At 41.3% G+C, this 24,263-nt stretch overlaps 1 protein-coding gene across 4 annotated transcripts in view; it reads right to left on the bottom strand.

Moving 5' to 3' along the window:
- Window positions 1-23,343, bottom strand: part of RNF2 (ring finger protein 2) — a 29,343-nt gene extending 6,000 nt beyond the window's left edge. The window contains exons 1-6 of one of the 4 annotated variants that reach the window (XM_065674212.1): window positions 22,674-22,784; window positions 22,103-22,232; window positions 3,050-3,138; window positions 2,528-2,688; window positions 1,113-1,328; window positions 71-343 (exon numbers count right to left, since the gene is read on the bottom strand). In XM_065674212.1, coding sequence (XP_065530284.1) covers window positions 71-343; window positions 1,113-1,328; window positions 2,528-2,688; window positions 3,050-3,136 — 737 coding nt within the window. In that variant the 5' untranslated portion in view covers window positions 3,137-3,138; window positions 22,103-22,232; window positions 22,674-22,784. Of the gene's footprint in view, window positions 1-70; window positions 344-1,112; window positions 1,329-2,527; window positions 2,689-3,049; window positions 3,139-6,206; window positions 6,280-22,102; window positions 22,233-22,673; window positions 22,785-22,966 lie in introns of those variants that run through there. The other 3 variants (XM_065674214.1, XM_065674215.1, XM_065674211.1) reach the window with 3 other exon arrangements.
- Window positions 23,344-24,263: the final 920 nt, after the last annotated feature.

The raw sequence follows: 24,263 nt of genomic DNA, 5'->3' as shown, positions 1-24,263 counted from the left end.
AGAAGTGATAGAAAACAAAATCACCAGAAAATAACAGCAGCATTCATGAAGAGGAATAGAAGACATTTACCTTGTCTGTGCACTGTCATCATTCTCCATGAGGGTCGGATGAGGCCTGAAGACTAATTCAATTTCACTAGCACCATCCATTACAGGGTCTATTGCCACAGTTGTGTTGTTATTGTCCAGTTCTAGCCCAGAGTCATCTGATGTTTTGGTTCTCTTATTACTAGGCCCCGCTTCCTGATTGCTGTGTGTTGAGGCATTGCTACAGTGTGAACTGTCACCGTTATCTTCTGCACCACTACCATTCTCAATCTGTTGTTTCTTGCCCCTCTGCAACCTAATCAGAAATAGGTCAAAATAAACACTAAGCCAATGCAATGTACACACAAGCTTCAGAGATATACAAAGTCTAAACAAAAAAATAAATCCATTCTTACTAAAAAGAAAAACAAAAAACAAAAACCCCAAACTCATAGACAAGATTATAGATTTTTTCCTATCCCTCAAACATCTTTTAGACATGTTATAGACATGGGTTTAGACATGCTTTAAGATAATTTTTAACTTCATATGGTTATTTTTATTTTTCAGCCAATTTCAGACCCTTATTTTCACCTAAATATGAATCCGTATGTGATTAAAAATACAAATGACACTATGCTTCACCACAACATAACATCTGGGGCCTCCTTCCCAGTTGGCTCACTTAGATTTAAATACACACCCAAAATTTCACTACTGTGTGAAAAACACATATCCCAGCCTTGTGAATTAAGTCAGAACTAAAACATAAGTTCTGGTGTTATGTGCACTTATTTGTATGTAATGGTAATATGTTGGAACAGGATTAATTGTATTACAGTTTATTATCTAAAACACAATAGCCATAATTTGGTAAAGCTAAAATGAAATCTGTCTACATCAGGCTGCCACAGAAGTTGCAGGGCGTAATACAAAGGTTTCTATCAGTAGATAAAAGGTTACAAACTATTTAGGCAGACTTCAGAGGAGAGAAATCTCAAGCTATACAGGGAGTGAGGACAGACAGTATTTTTAGTGTTAAGGTAAACAAGGCTACACATGGACAAATCACATGGACTACATACCTGTTCATAGCTTGAATCTTTAATCCTTCCTCAATGCTGTGACTTAAAGCTTGCTGGTTATTGTGCTTGCTGATTCTTGCTAGCACTCTCTCCTGATGAGCTTCATATTCATCTCGGCTTGGATAAATTTTACTGATGAGAGCATCAAAATTGGGATCTGGTCTCAATGACCTTTTTGAAACTAGCTTTTTACGACACGTGGGACATTCTTTGTTGCTGGACATGAACAAGAAGGAAGAAAACAATACTAACTCTCCAGCAAGAACAAGTCTGTCCTGACATTGCAATTCTTAGTCAAAGTGCCCACTAACACTGAACATTTATAGTCAATCTGGAATAGGCCTTCTATCTTTTGACAGATCAGGTAGTTACAGATAGATATTTAAACAAAAACCCCAAACACATCTCTCTGCTTTTGGGGGGGTTTGTTTGTTTTGTTTTTAAAGTATGTTTAAACGAACTATATTTAAGAGTTCAAAAGTTCCACTCTGCAAACCAGTTCTTCCGTTAACCCTGTGACTGGATTTTCACCTAGAAAAAATGCATGTCTAGTGGAAATTTTATTAAGGCATAATCTTTCTATCACTTACAGGACAAAAGAAAGATTAAGGAACCTATTCTGTAGTTCAAGCACTAACTACTGTGAAAACTAGGAGAGTCTTCTCCTTCCTAACATTTTGTTCCCATTTAACTAAAATGCCAGGTTCACACAATGTTTTTCCTGTTAAAGGGAGAGGCCTGAATGCTGAAACATTGGTATCATTACTTTCTTGTTTCTCTCTAATGTATTTTTGCTCATTACTCACCAGAATTTAAGAGGCACAGCAAATTAAGTGCAAACACAAGTAATTCCCATTATCAAGAATAGATGCATCACTGACTTAGTTACTGCTGGTTACCTCAGAATTCCACTGCTTTTGGGGAAATGTGAACTTGTAACTGAAGAATACAATAAAAATTATTTTTACTTTATCATAAGTTGTTTCAGTACTAAAGTTTGGAAGCAGGAACACAGTTGAAAGGACACATGATTTGCAATTTATTATTAGGAAAAGGAAGAAGAAGGGAAATGGGACTGATTTTTGAAAGTAATGTGTAATTTTTTGTTTTGCCATTATTGAATCTTAAAAAAAAAAAAAAAAAAGAAAAAGAAAAGAAAAAAATATAAAAGAGGTTTTTAACTCCTTGAAAGAAAGTTATAGGATGATTTTTCACATGAGGAAACAAACAGATCTGGTCTGCCACAGATAGCTGAACACACAAGAATGAAATATGGAAGGTGTGCTACACATTCAGAAACTTGCAGGGCACAGGCACGTAACTGTTCCACATCAACACCCAGGACTTGATGGATTTCCTTGATCACATTTTCATCTAAAGTGAAATCCCTTTTCCTTGTAATGATATTTACATACCCACTCCTGAGGGCTGTAATGATACAGTCAGCACAGAAGCGATGCAAACATTCTTTTGTTGTCATGGTGTTTTTTAACATATCCAAGCAGATGGGACACATCAGTTCACTGTGCAGGCTCCTGGGTGACACAACTATTTCCAAGCCATCAGTGATTGCTTCCTAATGTAAAATAAAGTACAAGTTCTTTAATGGAATTTAGTAGCTTTTTCAGAAAGACTGCATGCTTTCCTATTTCTTTAAAGAGAAACACAGTAAAAAAATAAAAAAACCCAAGACAAACACAACCACATTACGTGCACAAACACATGCTGCTAAAGAGAGCTAAAAAAAAAACCCAACAACTTTTTTTTTTTTTTGGTTGATTGGTTGGTTTTAATATCATGAGAGAGCTTTTGTTTTCTGAAGGATTTTGGTTTCAAATAAGATATAATTTAGAATAGGAAGTTAACACTCCTTAACAAGTTCTAAAAAGTATGTTTAAAAGCCCTGCCATAAAGGCCAGCTCTTTAGCACATATTACCTGAGGCGTTCTTTGCAATTCATACAAACTGAGCTCCCACGTTTTGCTTAAAGGTTGCGTCCCATTCGTCTGCACGGCTTGAGACATGGCTGGGAAGAAAGAGAGAAACAAGTTGCACACTCACGTACACTGGGCTACAGGAGCCAGCTCTCTTGAGCAGGCTTCTCTGGCAAGTCCAGAGTCACAGGAGTCTGTGCCAACAAAGCAGAAACACAGGAGGAACCCTTGTTCATCCAAGTACCAGGCTCCACTTTGTTACAGATGGCTAACCTCGTGCTCCGTAGCACTCCAGAAAAATTAGAGGGAGTCAGTCAGCCATGAATGCTTTGCAAAAAAATCAATTAAGGCTGTTAAACAAAAGTGACACAGAACTGAAGGCAGTAAAATTTGGCTGTGTGATGTGAAAGCTGCAAATGCCACCTGATGTGGAAAACATTCATAAAACATCCACTTACAAACGTGCGTGTGGGTCAAACAGGGTCTGCTTCCTAACCGAGTGGAAGGTCAAAATTATACACAGAGAACTAGCTAAACATGTTCACTGAAAGCATGCTATAATGCTTTTGTTTTTCCTCCTGAAAATACATCATCAGGGGTTTCCAATCAGAATTTTAGAAAATTCTAAAGGTCAAGTAAAACCTAGTCACTGGGTAATTTCAATCAAGAGCTCCAATTTTACTGCACAGTCCTGCTGGGCTTCAGTTGATGTGCACCTGATTCGCAATGACCTGGGGAGGTGGGGGAGGATGGCGGTGGTGAGAAGTTTTTAAGTTTCAGCAACCCAAATCAGACGCACATTATCAGGGGTTTTTTTGTATCATTTTTTTGTATCAGTAGTGGTAGACAGATACTTCTGGAAATAGACAGGGACAGAAATAACTGCACTCAACAGACAACTGATACACTCCACAACCACTGCTGCAGAATTTGCTCACAGGGAGAGGAGAGGGGACAGTCATCTCCATCTTTCCCTTGAGGCAGGAAAACTTACCCCACACTGTGTGGTATGTTTAAAGAATAAATGTAACCATGTAAGAAGCAAGACTGTAGCTGCAGACATTTCTACTAGGCGGAAAAATCAGAGTGGTTTCTCTCTTTTTATAAGGTTTTTGTTTGTTTTGTTTTTTTTTTTTTAATTAACCTAGGTTTGTATTTCCAGACCATCCAGATCAGCAGCCAAATGCAGAATCTACTGGCATCTGCCAGGTACATTATAATCCCCTTTCCAATTCATCAAGTTCTATAGGAAAAGGGTCAAACTCTCTGGAGAACAAGGTTGCTTTATAAGCTTTAATTAATTGTTGAGGGAAAAGCAATAGAAACAGTGCAGCAAAGATTATTGTATCTACTTTTACCCAGGCACAGAAACTACGGTTTTCTCACCTTATGAAAAAAGGAGAGGGCAAAAAAAAAGAACAGCCTGACAAAGTAGCCAAGTCCACTATTGTGTCTAACAAGCAACCAGGGTCTGAAGATGTGTCAAAAGAAATAATTAGGAGATGACAGACTGTCAACTCCAATTTTTACTATATAAATATTGTGCCCTAAAAATGCAGTTTACTTGCCACAAGAAACATGTTCCTCTGTATGGATCAGAAAAATAAGATCTCACCTCCCCATTAAAAGTGACAGGCCATCACAACCCAGCTGCAGACTGTCAGCTCCCAGTCTGGCCAGGCATTGGGCTGTCCTGTCAGGATTTAGGGCATTTTATTTAAATTATTCAGAGGTATGAATTTAATTATGGTATTAAGTGACAAATCTCAGTAAAGAAACAGCACTGAAAAGCATACTAATGGCAAATAAAGGAAACAGTATTTCTGTGTTCTAATTTCCACTATTATTTAAGGTAATTCCAGGCATATAGGAAGTTAAATCCTCTGGGATAAGGATTTTTATTATGTGTTTTTGACAGTCAATTGTTGTAACAGAGGCCCAACATTATTATTCTGTGTCCACACTGGATACTGCTCTTGAGTGTTTTAAAAGCTGACACATTTAATTAACTATCATTCCAACTACTAAAAGAAATGTGTGAGGCTGCTGATCATTCACACTTTTCCCAAAATCTGTTGAAACATACAGTCAAGACTGCAGCAAAGACAACTAAGTCCCATTAAATCCAACCTGCCTTAACAGAAAACCAACCTGCCTTAACAGAAAAGCCTGCTCCAAACGTTATGCAGCTCTATCACAGTAAAGAGCTCATCTAAGCGGCCCCATAGTAGAGATCATCACATGAACAAGTAACTTCTTGCCTAAACTTGCAGGCCCACATTTGCTAACAGAAAAAAGCAGCTCTCCAGGTGCCAGACTGTCAGCAAACCTATCAATCTGTAGAACAAGTGTATTAACACTATCATTGATATTGCAACCTTGCCTACAAGCTTGGGGCTACGCTGCAGAAGACATGGTACAAGTGTCATGATAAATAATTGATCAACTTTATTCTACAGGCTTCTAATCTGAGATGCCAAGTCCTTCATTCTCACCCTAAGGTCTGCAGTAATACCGCTTGAAATTTTTTAAGGAAGAAAACCCTGGCCTTAAAGCTGGACAGAATCACACAATCCCCTTCATCACTAGTAAACACTTCCTCTGCCTCTAGTATGTCCAAAGTCAAAATCTGAGCACCAGTGGAAACATGGTCAGTTCAAACATGTTGATCAGATCTTTTCCATTTCCTAAACAAAGATGACCAGATCTCTTCTTCACAGGTCACACATGCCAGCAACTAAGAACAATGTGAAGTCAGGTACCCCCTGTGAGCCTTTTCTCATCATTAGGTTTTTGAAAAATCTTCTAACACACACCACAACTTTTTAACTCTTATCAATTTTTACCTTTATGACTTGTATATACCCTCTGGATATAAGAGGAGAGCAACCAGCCACACGACAGGGTGATATAAGGGGGAGAAGCCACATTCCTGTATGCAGATCAAACACCTTTCTCTCAGAGTCATTAACAAGTCCTAGTTGTTGTGATTTATGATATAGCCAGAGGACAGTATTCTAAGGAAACCTGCAATCCTTCAGACTGACTCAGTCTTCAAGGCACAGTAAAACTCTGAAGGACAAACTTAATAATTGCAGAGTACACACATCTGTCACTATCAAAGCAAGAGCTGACTGATATAACCAAAAGAATATATTACAGATCTGAGAGCCAGAAACGCTATGAATCTCTTCAGGTTTGATTCTTTGTCACTCCCGAGTTCCAAACAGCATCTGAAAAAAAGGAAGCAAGCTAACATTCAGTATCTAGTCATAAAACTTGCCTAGTTGTTTAGTGTTTTTTATAGAAGAAAACTGGAAGATGAGACAGGTAGATAGCTAAAGATTATCAGAACATGTAAATTTTGATTTCTTTGTACCCAGAATGTTTCCGAGTTCTCCACGTTGCCAGAATATCAAAGCCAAACAAAACTCGCCTGTACTGCTTTTAAGGAGCTTCAGAAACTTTTGATCAACTTTATATAACCAAACTTTATCCACAAGCAGAATAGCCTCCTAACTAGAGCTGGAAGATGAGCCTACCAGCTTCAGTAAAAAGCACCACATAACTTCATTTGAAAATCTTGCTATTTAACTTGGATTTCCTTGGAAAACAGGCTTATGCAATCTTGCTCCTTGTGCTCATCCATCTGCAGACTATTTTGTAAAACAAATTTGAAGACAAGTAGCTGAGGTTTAAGAATGTAACAAAATAGACCCTGTTCCTGAAGCACTGGAAAACAGAGACAGTTACAGAAGAAAATAACAGTATGAAAGACCCCACCAGAAAAGCCGCTCTGATCTGCCTACTTACCGACTGGGGAATTTTTGCTAGCAAGTCCTTCCAACACACTTAAAAAAAACCCTCCAGCAGAGCAACATTTGCACTTGCCACACCACATCCACTTTACAAGCTCTTATACTGGAACACACTTGATTAATTGCTCAAATATAGTCATGAGTCACAGCAGGCTGAGCATTTGGGTATCCCATTCCTGAAACTGGCCAGAAAATAAAAATTCCAGCTGGCAAGATGTACACTTCAGCCCACTCAGAGCTGCAGACAGGCTGGCTGCTCTGGCTACAAGGCAGCCAAAGGAGGAGCTCAGCAGCAGCATGTCACTGCTCCTGCTCTTCCCTACTTTACTATTTCAGAGGTTTAAACCACCCTGAAATTCATCGACGTATAATCACTCAGACTTATTTGCCACTTGTGAAATTTTGAGATTTCCTGAGCTCTAGCTTAGAACTAACCTTGACAGCGGCCCTACTTTAACCAGGGAGCCAGGACTTTCTACCAGATGCTATCAGAGACCACTCACAACCTGAATTATCCTCCAAAACACTTTTCAGTGCCTATTTTAGCCCAGGCAAAGGCTAAAAAGCAACTGTATGCGTGGTTGTGTTAGCACACCTTGAGATCAGAGAAATGGTGGAATGGCACCAAGCAGCTGGAAGAGATAACCATAGCTATACCACGCAGCTACAAGCTCACCCCCCACAGTGGGATAGGGAAAAGAACTGGAAAAAAGCTAAAACCTGTAGGTTGAGTTAAGAACAGTTTAAAAATTAAGGTATAATACCATACTAATACTACTAATAATGATAACAATGAAAAGGGAAGTAACAAAGAGAGAAATAAAACAAACAAAAAAACCCCAACAAACAATATGATAGCCAACACCATTGCTCACCACCTTCTAACCATTGCTTCTTGCTCATCCCCAAGAAGCAATCAGCCTGTTCCGGGTAACTGCCCCCAGTTTATATACTGGGAGTGACACGCTGTGGTATGGAATACCACTTTGGCTAGTTTGGGTCAGGTGTCCTGTCTCTGCTTCCTCCCAGCTTCCCATGTCCCTCCTCCCTGGCAGAGCATGAGAGACTGAAAAGCCCTTGATTGGGGTAAGCATTACTTAGCAACAACTAAAACATCAGTATGTTATCAGCATTGTTCTCAGACTAAATCCAAAACACAGCACTGCACCAGCTACTGGGAAGAAAACTAAGTCTATCCCAGCCAAAAACAGGACACTGATACTGAGCTCAAAACAGTTATTTTCATGAAAAAAAAAACCAAACAACAAAAAAAAAAACCCAAAACAAACAAAAACCCCAACCAAAAACCCAACCAAAAAAAAAAAAAAACAAAAACCAAACTAAAACCCACAAAATAAAAAAAAAACAAAACCCAAACAAAAAAAAAACAAAAAACAACAACCACAAAACCAAAAGAACCCCACAACCAGACACACACACACACACACACACACACACACACAAAAACACTTACAGATAAAAACTGCACTAGGTTCTTTGGAAAAAAAAAAAGTTAGACAGTATTATATTCTTAGAAATCAAATTATCCTTGTTCCAAGTTTTACAAGATAAATATTTAGACTTAAAACAGTGTTTGACCTCTATTTGCTATGCCAAGTTCAACAGCACCTTCAACCATTCCTTACTACCCCTCCCCCACCCTCCAAGGGATTAGTTCTTTTAAAAATAGGTATCATAGTGCAGTTACTTGGAAACGTAACAGGATTAGAGTTTTACATTTTACTCTCTGATACTTTAACTAGTATTAAGGACAAACTGCATGTTTTGACAAAGTATTCAATTCAATCATTCATTTCAATTTATTCAATTAAAGCATTCTAAAATATAACGTCTTTCTGCTTTTACTTTCTTGCTAAGTGCTTGATTTGAAAATAACTCAAACATTTCTGGATAGACATTATCAGTTGCCCAGGGGGGTTGTGAGTGCTCCATCCCTGGCAGTGTTCAAGGCCATGTTGGATGAAGCCTTGTGTGGGATGGTTTAGTGTGAGGTGTCCCTGCCCATGGCAGGGGCTTGGAACTAGATGATCTTGAGGTCCTTTCCAACCCTAACTATTCTAGGATTCTATGATTCTATGAAATAATTTATCTTCACTGCAGTTCACTGGCGGCTCAGACTGTACTCTAACACTAGTTGCTCTAGATTACAACTGGATGTAAAGCAATCTAGTGCTTTTAGTATTAGCTCTTTTCTGAAGTTTTTTTCATCTCTGGATCTCAAAATCCCTGGGAGACAGCTGAATCAGGTTCTGGCCTGGAGCTCACTTTGTTCCCAGCTCTGAAATTAACTGCTCGATGATCCTGAACAAGTATGTCACTGCATTTGTCTGTGCCTCCCCATCCTCTTCTGCTTGTTCACTTATATTGCCACCTCTCCTCAAACTGTCTCTCAGCAAGTTTATATTGAACTCACGGTAATTATATACTGATCTCAAAAGGGGATAAACTTGAGAGAGGAATGTCTTACTAAAGTGTTTTTAGTTCATTCAGCTATCAGTCCTTGTCTTCCCAATATCAAGTTCAATGTCACAACATCCCTTACTGGGAAGGTTTTAACTTCTTTGTATTTGTAAATTGAATTCAGTATTCTACTAGCCATGTGTAAAGTCATCTTCTCTTGACACAATCAGCTAACAGCAATGCTAACAACAAAGTCAAGCTCACTAATTCATATTCAGAGTTGCAATCAAAACACAGAGCTTCTGAAGTGCAGCTCACTCACCTCCAACATGCAAGGTTCAAGTTGTCAGCCTTACAGCCGTCAAGAGGTAAGATGTGATTTGGTATCCGTCACAATCTCTTACAGTCATTAAAGCCCCATTTAAAATCTTTAGGAGATTGTGCTGTGGACTCATAGCATGAGCCACACATAAAGAAACATAACATAACATGAGCTGCTAAGAACAAAATGAGAAAGTATGTGCCATGACTGAAGACATATGGACACACAGAAAAAAATCCTAAGTGTCGGGCAGCAATATTCGTAGGGGAAACTAATTCTATACTGACAGGATAAAGCCACAGCAAACAGATCACTAATAAGAGGTCACTTCATAGAAGATGTATGATGTCTGCTCTTGGAGACAGTCATAATCAACTAGATGTGGTCATGAACAACCTGATACGACTGACCCTGCTTTTATCAGGAAATTGTATTAGATGATCTCTGGAGATCTCTTCCAACCCTAATTATTCTAACTATAGGGTTATCTCACTATCAGGGACATTGTCGTGGTTTAAACCCAGGCTGGAAGTCAAAACACAGTGCTGCACCAGCTACTAAGAAGGAGAAAAACGGCTACTGGTGAACGCAGGACAGTATCCACCCTTTATACCAAACCATTCACGTCATGCTCAGATCCCACATTTTCAATATACCATCTCTCTTACATACATATATACATACACACACACACACACACAGAGAGAGAGAAAGAAATCATTTCTTAGTGCATGGACCAATCCCTATAATGCTGTCGAGTCCATTTGGTCCACAATGTCAAATTCCATCCCTTTAACAGTCTTTCAGGGCAGGAAAGGCTGTGTGCAGTGTTGGATTGTTGCATGATCATGCTGATCGTTCCTTCACTGCAGAACTTGTCTGGTTCTATCAGAATTCATTCTCTGTTGGGATGATGGTTGGAGGGAAGTCAGAGCCAGTCACTGGTGACCTGAAGATATCTAGTTGATGGGCTATAGAAGTATTACACAGCAGGCAACAGCACACAATTAAGTTCATTGGCTGTTTTCCCCTAAAAATCAAATCCCCTTGAGGTATACATTGGACTTCCCCATCTTCCCGCATTACCCACCAAGTATTACCGGGTCCCTGAGCAAAAGCAATCCCACGAGTGGGTTGCTGTTACCTGAAGCAGGAATAACCCAGACTGTCTTCCCCAGCAAATTCTTCATGTGCACCACAGGATCTTTGTCCCCCTCTACAATATGTAAAAGTTCTGACTGGGCTGGGACAGCTCTGTTGGCAGATACTCTGGTGTTGACCAACCAGGTGGCCTTTGGTAAGTGTGTATCCTAATGCTTGAAAGTTCCCCCACCCATTGCTCTCAGTGTGGTTTTTAACATCCCATTGTACCGTTCGATTTTCCCAGAAGCTGGTGCATGGTATGGGACATGATATACCCACTCAATGCCATGCTCTTTGGCCCAAGTGTCTATAAGGTTATTACGGAAATGAGTCCCATTGTCTGACTCAACTCTCTCTGGGGTGCCGTGTCACCACAAAATCGGTTTCCCAAGGCCCAGGATAGTGTTCCAGGCAGTGGAGTTGGGCACAGCATATGTTTCCAGCCATCCGGTGGTTGCTTCCACCATAGTAGGCACATGACGCTTGCCTTGGCAGGTTGGTGGGAGTGTGATATAGTCAATCTGCCAGGCCTCCCCATATTTGTACTTCAGCCATCGTCCTCCATACCAGAGAGGCTTTAATCATTTGGCTTGTTTAATTGCAGCACATGTTTCACACTCATGAATAACCTGGGCAATAGTGTCCATTGTTAAGTCCACCCCTCGGTCACGGGCCCATCTATATGGTGCACCTCTGCCCTGATGGCCTGAAGTGTCATGGGCCCACCGGGCCAAAAATTATTCACCTTTATGTTGCCAATCTCAGTCCATCTGAGCCACTTCAATCTTAGCAGCTTTATCCACTTGTTGGTTGTTCTGGTGTTTCTCAGTGGCCTGACTCTTGGGTACATGTGCATCTACATGGCGTACCTTCACCACCAGGTTCTGCACCCAGGCAGCGATATCTTGCCACAGTGCGGCAGCCCAGATGGGTTTACCTCTGCGTTGCCAGTTGCTTTGCTTCCATTGCTGCAAATACCCCCACAGGGCATTCGCCACCATCCATGAGTCAGTATAGAGATAGAGTACTGGCCTCTTTTCTCGTTCAGCAATGTCTAGGGCCAGCTGGATGGCTTTCACCTCGGCAAATTGACTCGATTTGCCCTCTCCTTCAGCAGTTTCTGCAACTTGTCGTCAAGGACTCCATACAGCTGCCTTCCATCTCTGATGCTTTCCCACAATACGGCAGGACCCATCAGTAAACAAGGCATATTGTTTTTCACTTTCTGACAGTTTGTTATATGGTGGGGCCTCTTCAGCATGCATCACCTCCTCCTCTGGTGACATTCCAAAATCTTTGCCCTCTGGCCAGTCCATGATGACGTTTAGAATGCCTGGATGACTGGGATTTCCTATTCGAGCTCGTTGTGTAATTAATGTAGCCCGTTTACTCTATGTAGCATCAGTTGCACGATGTGTAGAGAAGACCCTGCCTTTGAACATCCAGCCTAGCACAGGCAACAGGGGTGCCAGGAGGAGCTGTGCTTCAGTGCCAATCACTTCTGAAGCAGCTCGAACCCCTTCATAGGCTGCCAGTATCTCTTTCTCAGTTGAGGTATAGCTGGCCTCAGATCCTTTGTATCCCTGACTCCAAGAGCCGAGGGGTCAACTTCGAGTCTCCCGTGGAGTTTTCCGCCAGAGGCTCCAGGTAGGACCATTTTCCCCAGCTGCGGTGTACAGTACATTTTTTACATTGGCCCAGTCTGGACTGGTCCGAGGGCTACTGCATGAACTATCTCACGTTTAATTTGCTCAAAGGCTTGCTGTTGCTCAGGACCCCATTTAAAATCATTCTTCTTCCGGGTCACATGATAGAGAGGGCTTACAATCGAACTGTAATTTGGGATGTGCGTTCTCCAGAACCCCACAGCACCCAAGAAAGCTTGTGTTTCTTTCTTATTAATTGGTGGAGACATTGCTGTTATCTTGTTGATCACATCTGTGAGGATCTGTCTACGTCCATCTCGCCATTGTATTCCCAAAAATTGAATCTCCTGTGCAGGCCCCTTGACCTTACTCCGTTTTATGGCAAAACCAGCTTTCAGCAGGATTTGGATTATTTTCCTCCCTTTCTCAAAGACTTATTTTGCTGTATCGCCCCATGTTGGGCGCCAAAAAGAATTGTCATGGTTTAAACCCAGTCAGCCACACAGTTTCTACTCCCCACCCCCTCCCCGCTCCCAGAGGGATGGGGAGGAGAGTTGAGAGAATGTAACTCCCACGGGTTGAGATAAGAACAGCCCAGCAACTAAGGTATAACACAAATCACTGCTGCTACCACCAATGATAATATTGATAAGAGAAAATAACAAGAGAAGAGAATACAATACCACCGCTAAACGAGTTTGACCCCCCCAAAGAGTGCCCGTGCCCTTCCGGGTAACTCCCAGTTACCTCCCTGGGCATGACGTACTGTGGTATGGAATACCTATTTGGCTAGCTTGGGTCAGGTGTCCTGTGTGCTTCCTCCCGTCCTCCCCTCGTCCCTGGCAGAGCATGAGACTCACAAAGTCCTTGGCCAGAATAAATATTACTTAGCAACAATTAAAAACAATCGGTGTTATCAGCTCTGTTCCCAGGCTGGAAGTCAAAACACAGAGCTTGCACCACCTACTAAGAACGAGAAAAACGGCTACTAGTGAACCCAGGACAGACATTTATACTTAGTTTTGCCATATAGAAAGTGACACAGCCAAGAAAAAACAATAGCAACTAACATAAATTGGCCAATAAAACACTGCCATAACAGAAAGCTGAAGAAACTTGAACAGGACCCTCTCATATTCCACACACTTTTTACAATCTATGTGGCTGAATATTATATGGAGATTGTCCGTATACACAAAATAAACATCAGAAGGATTCTGGGGTATTACAGTGACCACTAGCTTTATACAAAGTAGAATGGTTTTGTTTGAACTGTGTGAAAACAACAACAAGGGCATTCAGATCCCTAGTCCGTTTCAAAAAAATAACCAGCAAGCCTGCTTAAGGTGGGAGTTTCCTCCATAAATACATGATATAATCATAGGATCATAGAATAGTTAGGGTTGGAAAGGACCTCAAGGTCATCTAGTTCCAATCCATAAAGCCATTTAAGAGAAAGAACATTTCCTTTAAGTATCTTCTGAGAACTTGTGGAATCAGCAGTGAAAGCCCCAACTACGTATTTTTGTTTAAATTGGAAAACTAACAAATAAGCCCCAAAACAACATACAAATGTTTTCTGAGAATACAGTTTGTCCTGTATGTACATTTAAACTGACCAACAGCAAGCAAAACTGCCTTGGGTTTGGAGCAGCTACAGAAAAGCAGGCCTCTTGAGAGCTGAAGGTATCTGCCCAAATGTAACACTTGTAACTGTTAGAATAGAGCTGTGAGTGGCGACAGATTGGTAGCCAGTCTGCAAATTCGTGAAGATCTGATATAGATTACAAGATGAACGCTACCAAGAGAATAGTTTCAGCTACCATCACAGAACACCTAAAAGTACATTCATGGGCTAATTTCAAACTAATTACCAAACACTTTATCTGTTAATACTCTATAGTAATGTGAGCTCCTTTGGAAACAATCTACTATGTTTAAAAATGAGTGGTTAGCAATGCTTAAGCAAAGCCGGTGTTTAAAATACTTCTGTACACATTAACTAGAAGCACAATCAAAGCCAATTAAAAGACTATTAAAGATGCCAAATTAATGTAAACAATAAAGCTGAAACTTCAAGTAGCAATTAAATGCTTCAGAAGTCAAATCTGATAACAAACAACAAATATTTAGAGCATGCTTTCCATCCTTATAATACATGCAACAGACACATCCTTGGACTGTATTTGTGGCATAGAGACACTGAATTAGATAAAAAAAACCCCAAAAAACCCAAAGAACCAAAACAAAACAACCAAAACCACACAAACCCCAACACAAAAAACAAACAAACAAACAAACAAACAAAACAAAACACACACAAAAAAAAGGCAAAACCAGAAACCAACACACCAGGAGGAAGAAGAGACATAGCTACAGCTTGTTGTTACATGCTCCATGGAAGAGATGAAAGGAGCCCACCAGCAGCACCAGGGTAACAGTGTTGCTGAGAAATAAGGAAAGAATCAGGTTTCTGTCAGGGCATCATCCTGAGCTGGGCTTTGCCAGTGCGTGTTTAAAATCATCTGCATCATTACAGCCCTACCTAGCACATTCACTCCCCCCAAAAAATCCTTACAAATGCCAGCACAGTCCTTCCCAAATACCACAAGGAAAGACAGTATTATCCCTATGTTCTCCTGCAACCACCCAAAGTTTCCAGCACATTGCAGGAAGCCTCTGCTCTTCCACCTCTCTCCAAACCTACCACAAGAGTTAAGAAAATGTCAACCTACAGAAGAATTCCCATCTACCTTCACTGCCGATTCAACTGCTGCACTTACACGCTTTGCTGGACAACTGAATGATGGTACAAAAACCACATTTATGATTGCTTGAAGGCTAACATTATATCCTGTACCTTAGGAAAGCTATTAGCCACGAGACATGCAGTTAAGTATCCTCTCTCCTTTTTTCTAAGGTCCATTTTAAAGGGTTGTGTATTTCATTCTTAAAGAGGAAACTTAGAAACCCGGTTGTGAGCTAAACAAAATAAACAGAAACCAAGTCTGAATAAAAATGTATGAAAATAAAGAACAGCTGGTACCATCCTGAGGCTATATATGACTGTAAATAATAATGTACATTAATGCAAGCAATCTGACTGCAGTGCACCTCATGGTGATTTTTTAAATGTGATGAAGCAATTTAAAGCAGGTCTACCCTTTCACTACTTTAAGTCATTCCAGTTTTTGAAGGATATGGGTAATGCACACTGAGAAATAGGCATGATGTGATAAACACCCTGACAATCCCATTTTAACAATGTTTGCATTGGTTCCTTGTCATACTATTTTCCTACTTTATTTACAGAATTAAATGAAGAGATTAACAGTCAAACGTTTTGATCAATTAAATCAACATAGCCTCACTATGGCTGAGAAAACAATTTTGCTATAATAAAACCAGAAAACTAACATTAAAATGAAGCACTTTCAGATGGGTACATCCAACTCCCACGGAATGTTAGATAACTGATCGACTGGCACAGTGAAGTTACAAATGCAATAAAGCTATTTGTACACATGAGTGCCAGATGTCCCCCACACTAAAGGTTGTGCCAAGTTCTACATTTAAAATACAAATCCAGCCTCTTTTGTATGAAAAAAATAACACACTCTCCTTTTCTTTACAACATTGTGTCACCAGAATGGACACTAGGAGAAGTTGCAAGTATGTATCTCTACAGGCAGCTTGAAAGTAAAGACTCTTTAAGACAGTTTGCCAGATTCTCATTTGCCACTTAAAATGGAGCCTATACTTCTCAACATGTGAAATTCATTCAAATCCATTATACAGGTCATCCTAGAAAGAGTCAAACTTTTTCCTTTTATCCCATTACTTTCAATAACAAAGCTTTTCATCTAGAAGAGACTCGATTACATGAGATGGTACTTTATGGTAACTCAGCACTGGAGTACACAAAAATAAGGGAAACTACGTTTATTCTCAAAGCAAGTATTACAAAGCTCTGCATTTTCAGATAGCCGAACTGAGGAATACAATTTTGTCACTCTGTAAAGAGCAGTTAGCAAAGACAGAAAACCTCATTTCTGCCCTAGAGCACCAGCAGCCGTGAGGGTGTGAAAACAAGGAAGGAAAAAAAAAAAAAGATAAATTAATTCAAGACCACAGACTCAAAAATGTCCCAAAGCAGCCAATAAAACTGAGGAATGCAGAGAAATCTGAGGCACCGGTGCAGCTTAACAGCCTCAACAGTCAACAACACTACAGATGGTTTTCCAACATGATTGTCCCTCTCAATCACACTACTTCAGAGTTTTCAGTTTTCCTCATAACCAGCCCCAAACTCACATTTTTTCCACAGTCTGCCCCATAAACTTAATAGGCATTTTTCTTCAAAATAAAATAAAAAAAAATTGTCCTTGAAAACCAAGTAACAGAACCTAATGCTGTTATTATGGAACATCCACCAAGCTACTGGACAGATGACACCTGACAGACGGGGAAAAAAAAGTAACACTAATATTGCTGAAACACACTATCTTGCTAGCACATGGTCTTTTATAATTTCTTCACTGTATTTATTCTCCTAAGGAAGAAAGCATTTTGCCTGGTGCCTTAAGATGTAGAATCTTGCCATTAATTGCCATTCACAATTTACTGGACCTGAAATGAATTGACCCATGGAGTATGGCAGCATTTCCAATCTGGACATCAAGCTGCTCACCCTGGCCTTTAGAAACATTTGTGCTATGACCTCATACAAACCATCTGCTATACATATGTACACCTATGGAAGAATTCAATTAATCTAGTGCTAACAGAAGTGACCAAAGAGAGATATTCTTTCCATTTTGGGTGGCAAGAGCATTAAGGAAAAAAAAAAAAAAAAAGTAGCAAATTAAACTTTTCATGAGACTCAAGGTGGTTTCATTCCAGTGTTAAGAACATTCACATACTTTTGGACATGATTTTAAGTTGGTACTTCTTTGTATATTTATAGCAGTGAAGCATATTAGTGTAGAAGCACTATATGTCCATGTACATTGCTCCTATGAACCTGATGCTCAAATTTATATTTATTCTAATGACATCTATATTCACCTGCTAAAGGCATCAGGGGCCTTTTCATGCTACCTCCTGGATCACTCCATTAGTGTTGATAATCTCAGTCCGTAGTGCTCAACTTCTTATTTACAGTTCTGTATCATACCCTCCCAGACATCTCCTCAGCCATGAAAATTGAATACACAAATGTACCACCATTTTCAGTGAACTGTCTCTGTATCATGTTAGTTGCTTTCAGACAGTGCAGAATTCACCCATTTTCCTCTTGCTGTCATACCTGCAAATGCTCAAATTTGTCACATTCCAAAACCAGCCTATTCCTAAATTAAAATGCTTAGATTTCTCAGAAGGATTAAGTAGAAAACTTTTCAGGTTTTGGTACAAGAAAAAAAAACAACACAAACAAACAAAAAAAAAAAAAAACCCACAACCAAAACCCAACCCCCCCCCTCCCAAAAAAACCCATTGCCCACTGTTCTAATGCAATAGGTTGCAAGATTATTTTAATCATTAGAGCTAAAAAATGCTGGCACTTACCCTTACACACTCCCTGTATCTTGTCCAAAGCAAGTACTAAAATATGATGAAACATTAATGCCTTCTGCCAAGAGTGAAAACAAAACTGTTACAAGAACAGTAGTTTTCCACTCTTGATGTGGGTCAATAGATCAGGCAAGCACTTGACCTCAAATGTGTCAGACAATTCATATAAAAAGTAAACCAGCCATTTCCAAGCTATAATCCAGCCCTCATTACCAAGCCATAATTCAGCCCTGTGAAGTAACAAAATAAGCAGCACTCTGGGGGAGTGAGCAGAATTGCAATTTTCTCTGTTAGTTGTTAAATTTTATGCAAAGTTTTTCATATTATGAAGCATGCTACCGTATAGTGCGTGCCAGACTAACCCAGGTGAGCTTCAAAAATTAAGTTGCTAAGCTCTTTAAACTCCAGACTTCACAATTAATAACCAATCCTGCCTAAAATTCATTTCAGTACTGTAGCAGACTACGGTAGGAAGGATAAAACACTTTTGGAAGCAAACAAAGGCAAAAACCATGGCAACTAAATACATACAAACAGGCCAGGAATGACACATTTTACCTTAGGATATTTTTAATAATACTTACTTCCCCCCCCCCCCCCTTAAAATTCATTCTCTAGCAGCATGTTTATAGTGCAATGGAACTCACAGTCTGCAGTAAAAGACCACATTCACCCAGATGTGACCATAGCAAAATACTCTGTGCCCTGTTACTGTGCAGTTTACCCCCATGCCACAGAATTATCCTTCAGAACTAGTCCTTTTGTTTTTACAGTACTTTACCCTCACAGCACTGCTGGCACATTTTCTAAGGCTAATCAATGTCTCCCTGAAATAAGAGCGGCCAAAAGCAAGAACTGACCACTACAATCAATAAGGTTAAGTTTGACCTTTTCAATACCCCAGTTGTTTAGTTTTTAGTTTGCCATACATTTTATTAGAAATTTTATTAACATACCTGTACTACTATTCAAGTGATCTTTCCCACCTCCACTAATGCTGTTACTAGCTCAGTAGCAAAGGTTAGGTCTCTAGAAAACTAGGCTACTTCCAGGTTTTACGTTGGAAATGAGGAGAAACACAGTCCTTGACTGATGACTACTGGTAGGAATCACTTCTATAGCTACAGTTACAACAGGAAAACAAAACAAAACAAATAATCAAGAAAAACCAACCAAAGGAAACAAAAATAAATCACACAGCTGTTTTTCTACCCACAGCACAACCCACTGTCAGCAGTGATAATGAAATGCACTGATTCTATTTCACCTTGAGGACTTCACAGTTTTAATACAACTCACTCAGATAATACTGCTCACTCAGATAAAAAACAAACCTCCTGCCAGAGGTATGCGTAATCTCAAATATACTGTAACTTGTGTCTACTGCCACTTTCTTATCCTTCTCTTCAGCATACAACATACTTACTATCCCTCACATTTATTAATATAAATAGGAGTATTCTAATGAATTTATGTTGTGTGAGAAATTCTGAATTCAAGAAATATGCTTGGTTTTCAGTTTTTCCAGACCTATGTTAGCCACAAAAATTTCTCACCCACCTACTAGTTATCATAGAGAAGCTAGCCACAACCCATAGTGACATAATTTTTTAAATGAGAACAAAAGATGGCTTGGTTATTAATCAACAGAAAATAAATTCCCTCAAACCCTTGAGAAATAAGAAGAAAGACTTGAGTCACCTCATGACAATTGACTTAATAGCTACAATAAGTATATAGAAAAAAAACTGTTAATTTGGCAACCAGACAGCTTTCAACTGAAGCTGGGTGACAGCTAAATACGATTTGTGTTTTAAGGACACTATCTCAAATAAAGCTGTACATTTTGTAAACAGTACTACAGGAGCAATATTTTCATAGCTTAAACCCAGTAATCATCCAAAATAGTTTAATGTTATCCCTGAGTGGTAAGGAGTAAAGAATGGATTAGGTTTTTAATTAGTTAGCAGAATACTACTGCTCCCAGCTGTTCACAAGAGAGCTCTATGATCCAGAAACGGGGGGCAGGCAGACTGTGATAATTCCTAAAATATTTCTCCACTGCAACAAGTCTAAGCCACTGCATCATACTGAACAGTGCTCATTCCTCAGAAAATTAAGAATTTAAGGTCAACTTTAAAGGCCAGTTATTTTCATCAATAAGCAGACCCAAGCTGAGGGTCAACAACATCCCCCCTTCCAATATTTTTCCTCTCTGTTTGCATCCCTATTAAATTGCTGATCTGTTCAAGAGAAAGCAGGTGAAGGGGGAAAAAAGGAAAAAAATAGTGGAAGTAATCCCTCTACTCTGATACTTCTTTCATGCATGTTCTCTGAACTGCTGTTTCATTAAGACTAGATCCAGTGCTCCTTTTAACAAAAATACAACTTGCAGACTTACATCTCATTTCTTGAAGTCCCTTTCTCCCCTAGCTTCCTTCCCCACCTTGCATTCATTTTAAAGAAGCTGAAGAAATTCACATATCCCAACATTTACTTCACATATAAAACTGATGCTTTTCCTATAGGTGCCAACTATATTTCTATTTCATGATAACGCAGCCCTGAAAATGCCAGAAAACTTCTCTAATCACCTAAGATGACCAAGTCTTTATACTCAACATGTTACTACACATCACTTTTAAAACACAAAGTATCATTGACAAAGAGAGACCCAAGCAATTTATTCCACTAGTGTGTGCATATTATTTCAACCTAAGATACTGCAGGCAGTGTTTTTCTTGGCAGCTGTAGCAGAGCTGGTGTTTCAAAGCCCTGAAGCCAAAGCTCAAAATTTTAGCCACTGAAGAAGCCAAAAGTCTCCTTCAATGAAAAATCTGTGTCCCCCTATTATTATGAAGCTGAAGGCAGAAATTATTTATTAAACATTGTAAATGACAATTCACAGGGTCAGTAAGGTCTAAAGATATTCTAAACTTACTTACATGCCATCATTGAAGGTAACACAGTCAGATCCAGCTGCAAAGCTTGCCATGTGACACTGAGGCTCACACCAACATCTATCCAGTGAAAAGTCCTCCCATCTTCAAGCAATTGACAAAGCTAACCCTTCAAGCAAGTATATCACTTAATGCAAAATATACTGCTTATTGATATCCACTACTTTCAAAGTAAGTGCCTCTGTCTTAGCTGACAAGTTGAATGCCAGCTCTGAGCTTGACATGATGTATTAAAAAGTCAAATTATCTCATTACAAAAGTTTTTAATGAAAACACAGATGAATACAAATGAGAGTACCTCTGCAGGGAACTCCAATGACAAATCGAGTCTTTGTCACCAAATGAATGACACATTTGATTAAAGAATTTTCCCCAAGCAAAAATAATTTTACCCGCACACTAGTCATGTTTTCTCAAATGCAATTTCCTTTAATCCTTAAAAGCCTGTGTGCAATGCATAGTTATTACACAGAGCTATAAGGAGCTACACTTCCAAACAAGACTAGATTAAGATTTATCGTACTGAAAATCATCTTTCTCCATTGGCTGTCCTATGGATTTTTAGGGAATGAGACACTTGATCCAACTATTCTACATAGAAGAGGGTCTGAAAAACAAATAGCTTAACAAAAGTGCCAAGAAAAATACTGCTCAGAGTGTGCATTTCATATATATGCTACGCCATGGGATGAGTCCAAGGAAGGCAAATACATGATTCTGATGAGCCAGCTACCACAGACTATAAAAGTTGGCAAGAAACAGGTGTTAAATTCATATCGGAAGCAGTGACAGCAAGTGTGAAGGGAGAAGACACAGCTACAGTTCCTGACACCGTGCCTTTCTCCCCCTGATACCCTGCTGGAAACGATGACATTTTCACAAGAGCAGTCGGGTTGTTCCCAGTACATTTAGCAGCATCACGCCTTGCAAATACTGTTCAGCCTGGTTATGTGCATGGGCTTTAAGAGAAACAAAAGACTGGGAATACAGAGCAATAAATCATATATGACATACTTCAATATAACGTATTTTAAGTAGCGGCAATTCATAGAAACAACAATGGCTTGTGGCTCTGTTAATCGGCTCTCCCTTCCCAAGTAAGGCATTTGGCAATGCCTCACTCTGGGCTAGTGTTACGGTATGCGGGTGTGATACGGAGCTTTGTACGGTACCTCTCCCTGCAGCTTCCAGAGTATGCGTGCACACACATCTATCTGTATTCCCGCCGCACGCCGGTCCCCAGGGATAGCTCAGGGCTTCAGAAGATCCCTGCAGCTCTGCAGCAACGCCAAAGGCACCAGGCTGAAGGGACGTAGAAGAGGTCCGGGTCTTTCCCGCGGCCCCACCGCCGGCCCCGGCAGCCCCCCACGGCGGGGTGGAGGAGCAGCCTGACAGGGACTCCGGGCGACCAGAGCCGCCTGACGCCGCAGCGGGCAGCGCATCCACCTGAGCAGCGACTGCCCCGCTGGGGTCGGGGCAGCCCCACCACGGCTTCCGCTCAGACAGCCCCGTAACCTGGAGAAGAGCCCACTGCGGAATACCCCAACCCCGCCATAACAGCCCCTCCTCCGCCTCGCCCGCACCGGGTCGGGCACCGCTCTCCGTACCAGGCACCCGTCCCAAGCACCATGCTACAGCAGGCGGCTCCGCACCCTTCTCTGCCCCACTAGGGGGAGAGACCCAGCGGTGGCGACCGCAGCCGGCCCGACCCAGCCCAGTCCTCGCCCGTCACCCTGAGCTCACCGCCCGCCGGGCTCCCGCCTCAGGCCGCCGACGTCTCACTACACTGCTCGCTCCCACCGCCCTCTCTCGCCAGCGGTGAGCCGCAGCCCCAGCAGCACAATATGGCGAGCGGCAGCCTCCGCAATGGAGCTCGGGAAATAGAGGGGAGTTACATATTCATGGCCGGGGCTGGGCAGGGGGAGCGCGGATGGAGCTGCTGTGACCGGGCCGCCCAGCTCCCTCCCTCCTTCACTCTCTACTGGGGTACGGCGCCGGCGGGGGACTACTGTCTTATTTCCTCGCCTTCCTCGCACCTCTGCTGCGGATGCCTCGGCCCCGGCTCCCCGCCGCCTGTCAGCGCCAGTGCCGCGCTCCTGCTCTCCTCATCGCACTTTTGGTCTCGAGCGCTGGGCGATGCGGCACCGAGTGCGGCGGGGCTCCCCACGGCCGCTCTCCCGCGCCATGGCCTCTCTCCATTAACAGCCTACTCCAGGGCTAAGCCCTCAGGCCAGTAGTGGTCCCGGCTCCGAGCCGGCGCCACGGCCCTGGAGCGGCGCCAGCCGCCGGCGGTGTCGCTTTCCGCGAGGGAGTCACGGAGCCGCTTTCCTTGAGGCCGATCGGTGCGATCTCGTATTTTGCACTCAGCGCCTCGAGGCTGAGCCTTCCGCAGCCCCGGTGCCTGCCCAGGTGCCTGTCCCGGAGCTAGCGCGCTAGTGTGAGGTGGTGCTGGCTGCTCCGCGACGAGAAAGGCAGGCGGGATGGCGGCGGCGATGTTCTGAGTGAAGTCCGGGCTGATCCAGAGCAGCCGCTTGCATCTCATTGCCAGGTGGTGGGATCTAGTAAGGTTGTTAAATCGTTGCTGGGCAAGAGCAGGTCCACCAGCCTCAGGGCACATTGGGTTGAATGCATGGCCTCTGTCTGGCCTTTGCTGTGCTTTTCTCCCTGAAGGTGCCCTCTAGACTCCACGGTTCTTGACTGGTCTTGTTCTCAGACTCCCTTCCAAAGAGAGGGACATGCTTGCCATTTGTAGGCCATGAGATGAAGCTGGACCCCCCCAGGCAGGACTGAACAATGAAGTTAGGGCAGTGTGGCACCGTCATGCAACATAAAGGCATGCTGCCATCTTCACGCTTTTCAAACAAGGGTCAGAAACTGAAGCAAGACTATGTGCTTGTATTTAAGATACAAAAATGCACATTAAATGTTTTCAAGTGTCTCAAGTGTGCTCTATGATTGTAATGCGAAATAAACATTTGTCTTCTGGTGTCTGAGTTTTAATGTTTGTCAAATTAAGAGTTTTTATGAGCTTTGGGTCTTCAGTGGTGCCTTTGTTGGTCTTGTCATTAACTGTTCTATAGCAAAAGCAAAGTGGTATGCTTAGTGTAATTAAATCTGGTGAACAGAGATCACCTAGTTAGATGTGAATTTGAATTAATACTTCAGTCTTTAATGATAAGGCAACATCACCTAATATTATTCAATGTGGAGTAGTTAAAGCAATTCAGTATGGAATATTTTACATTTTTCTAGTTTTACAATAAATGTTTTCATAATTGGAATATTAACAAAATCCTGGTTTGGACTATTAACCTCTTTGCAAAATTTCAGATA

Source organism: Lathamus discolor, chromosome 3 (genome assembly GCF_037157495.1).
Source record: "Lathamus discolor isolate bLatDis1 chromosome 3, bLatDis1.hap1, whole genome shotgun sequence".
In the NCBI taxonomy this organism is placed as follows: domain Eukaryota; kingdom Metazoa; phylum Chordata; class Aves; order Psittaciformes; family Psittacidae; genus Lathamus; species Lathamus discolor.
Note: the sequence above shows the minus strand (reverse complement) of the source record. Positions and strands in the feature narration are given on the sequence as shown.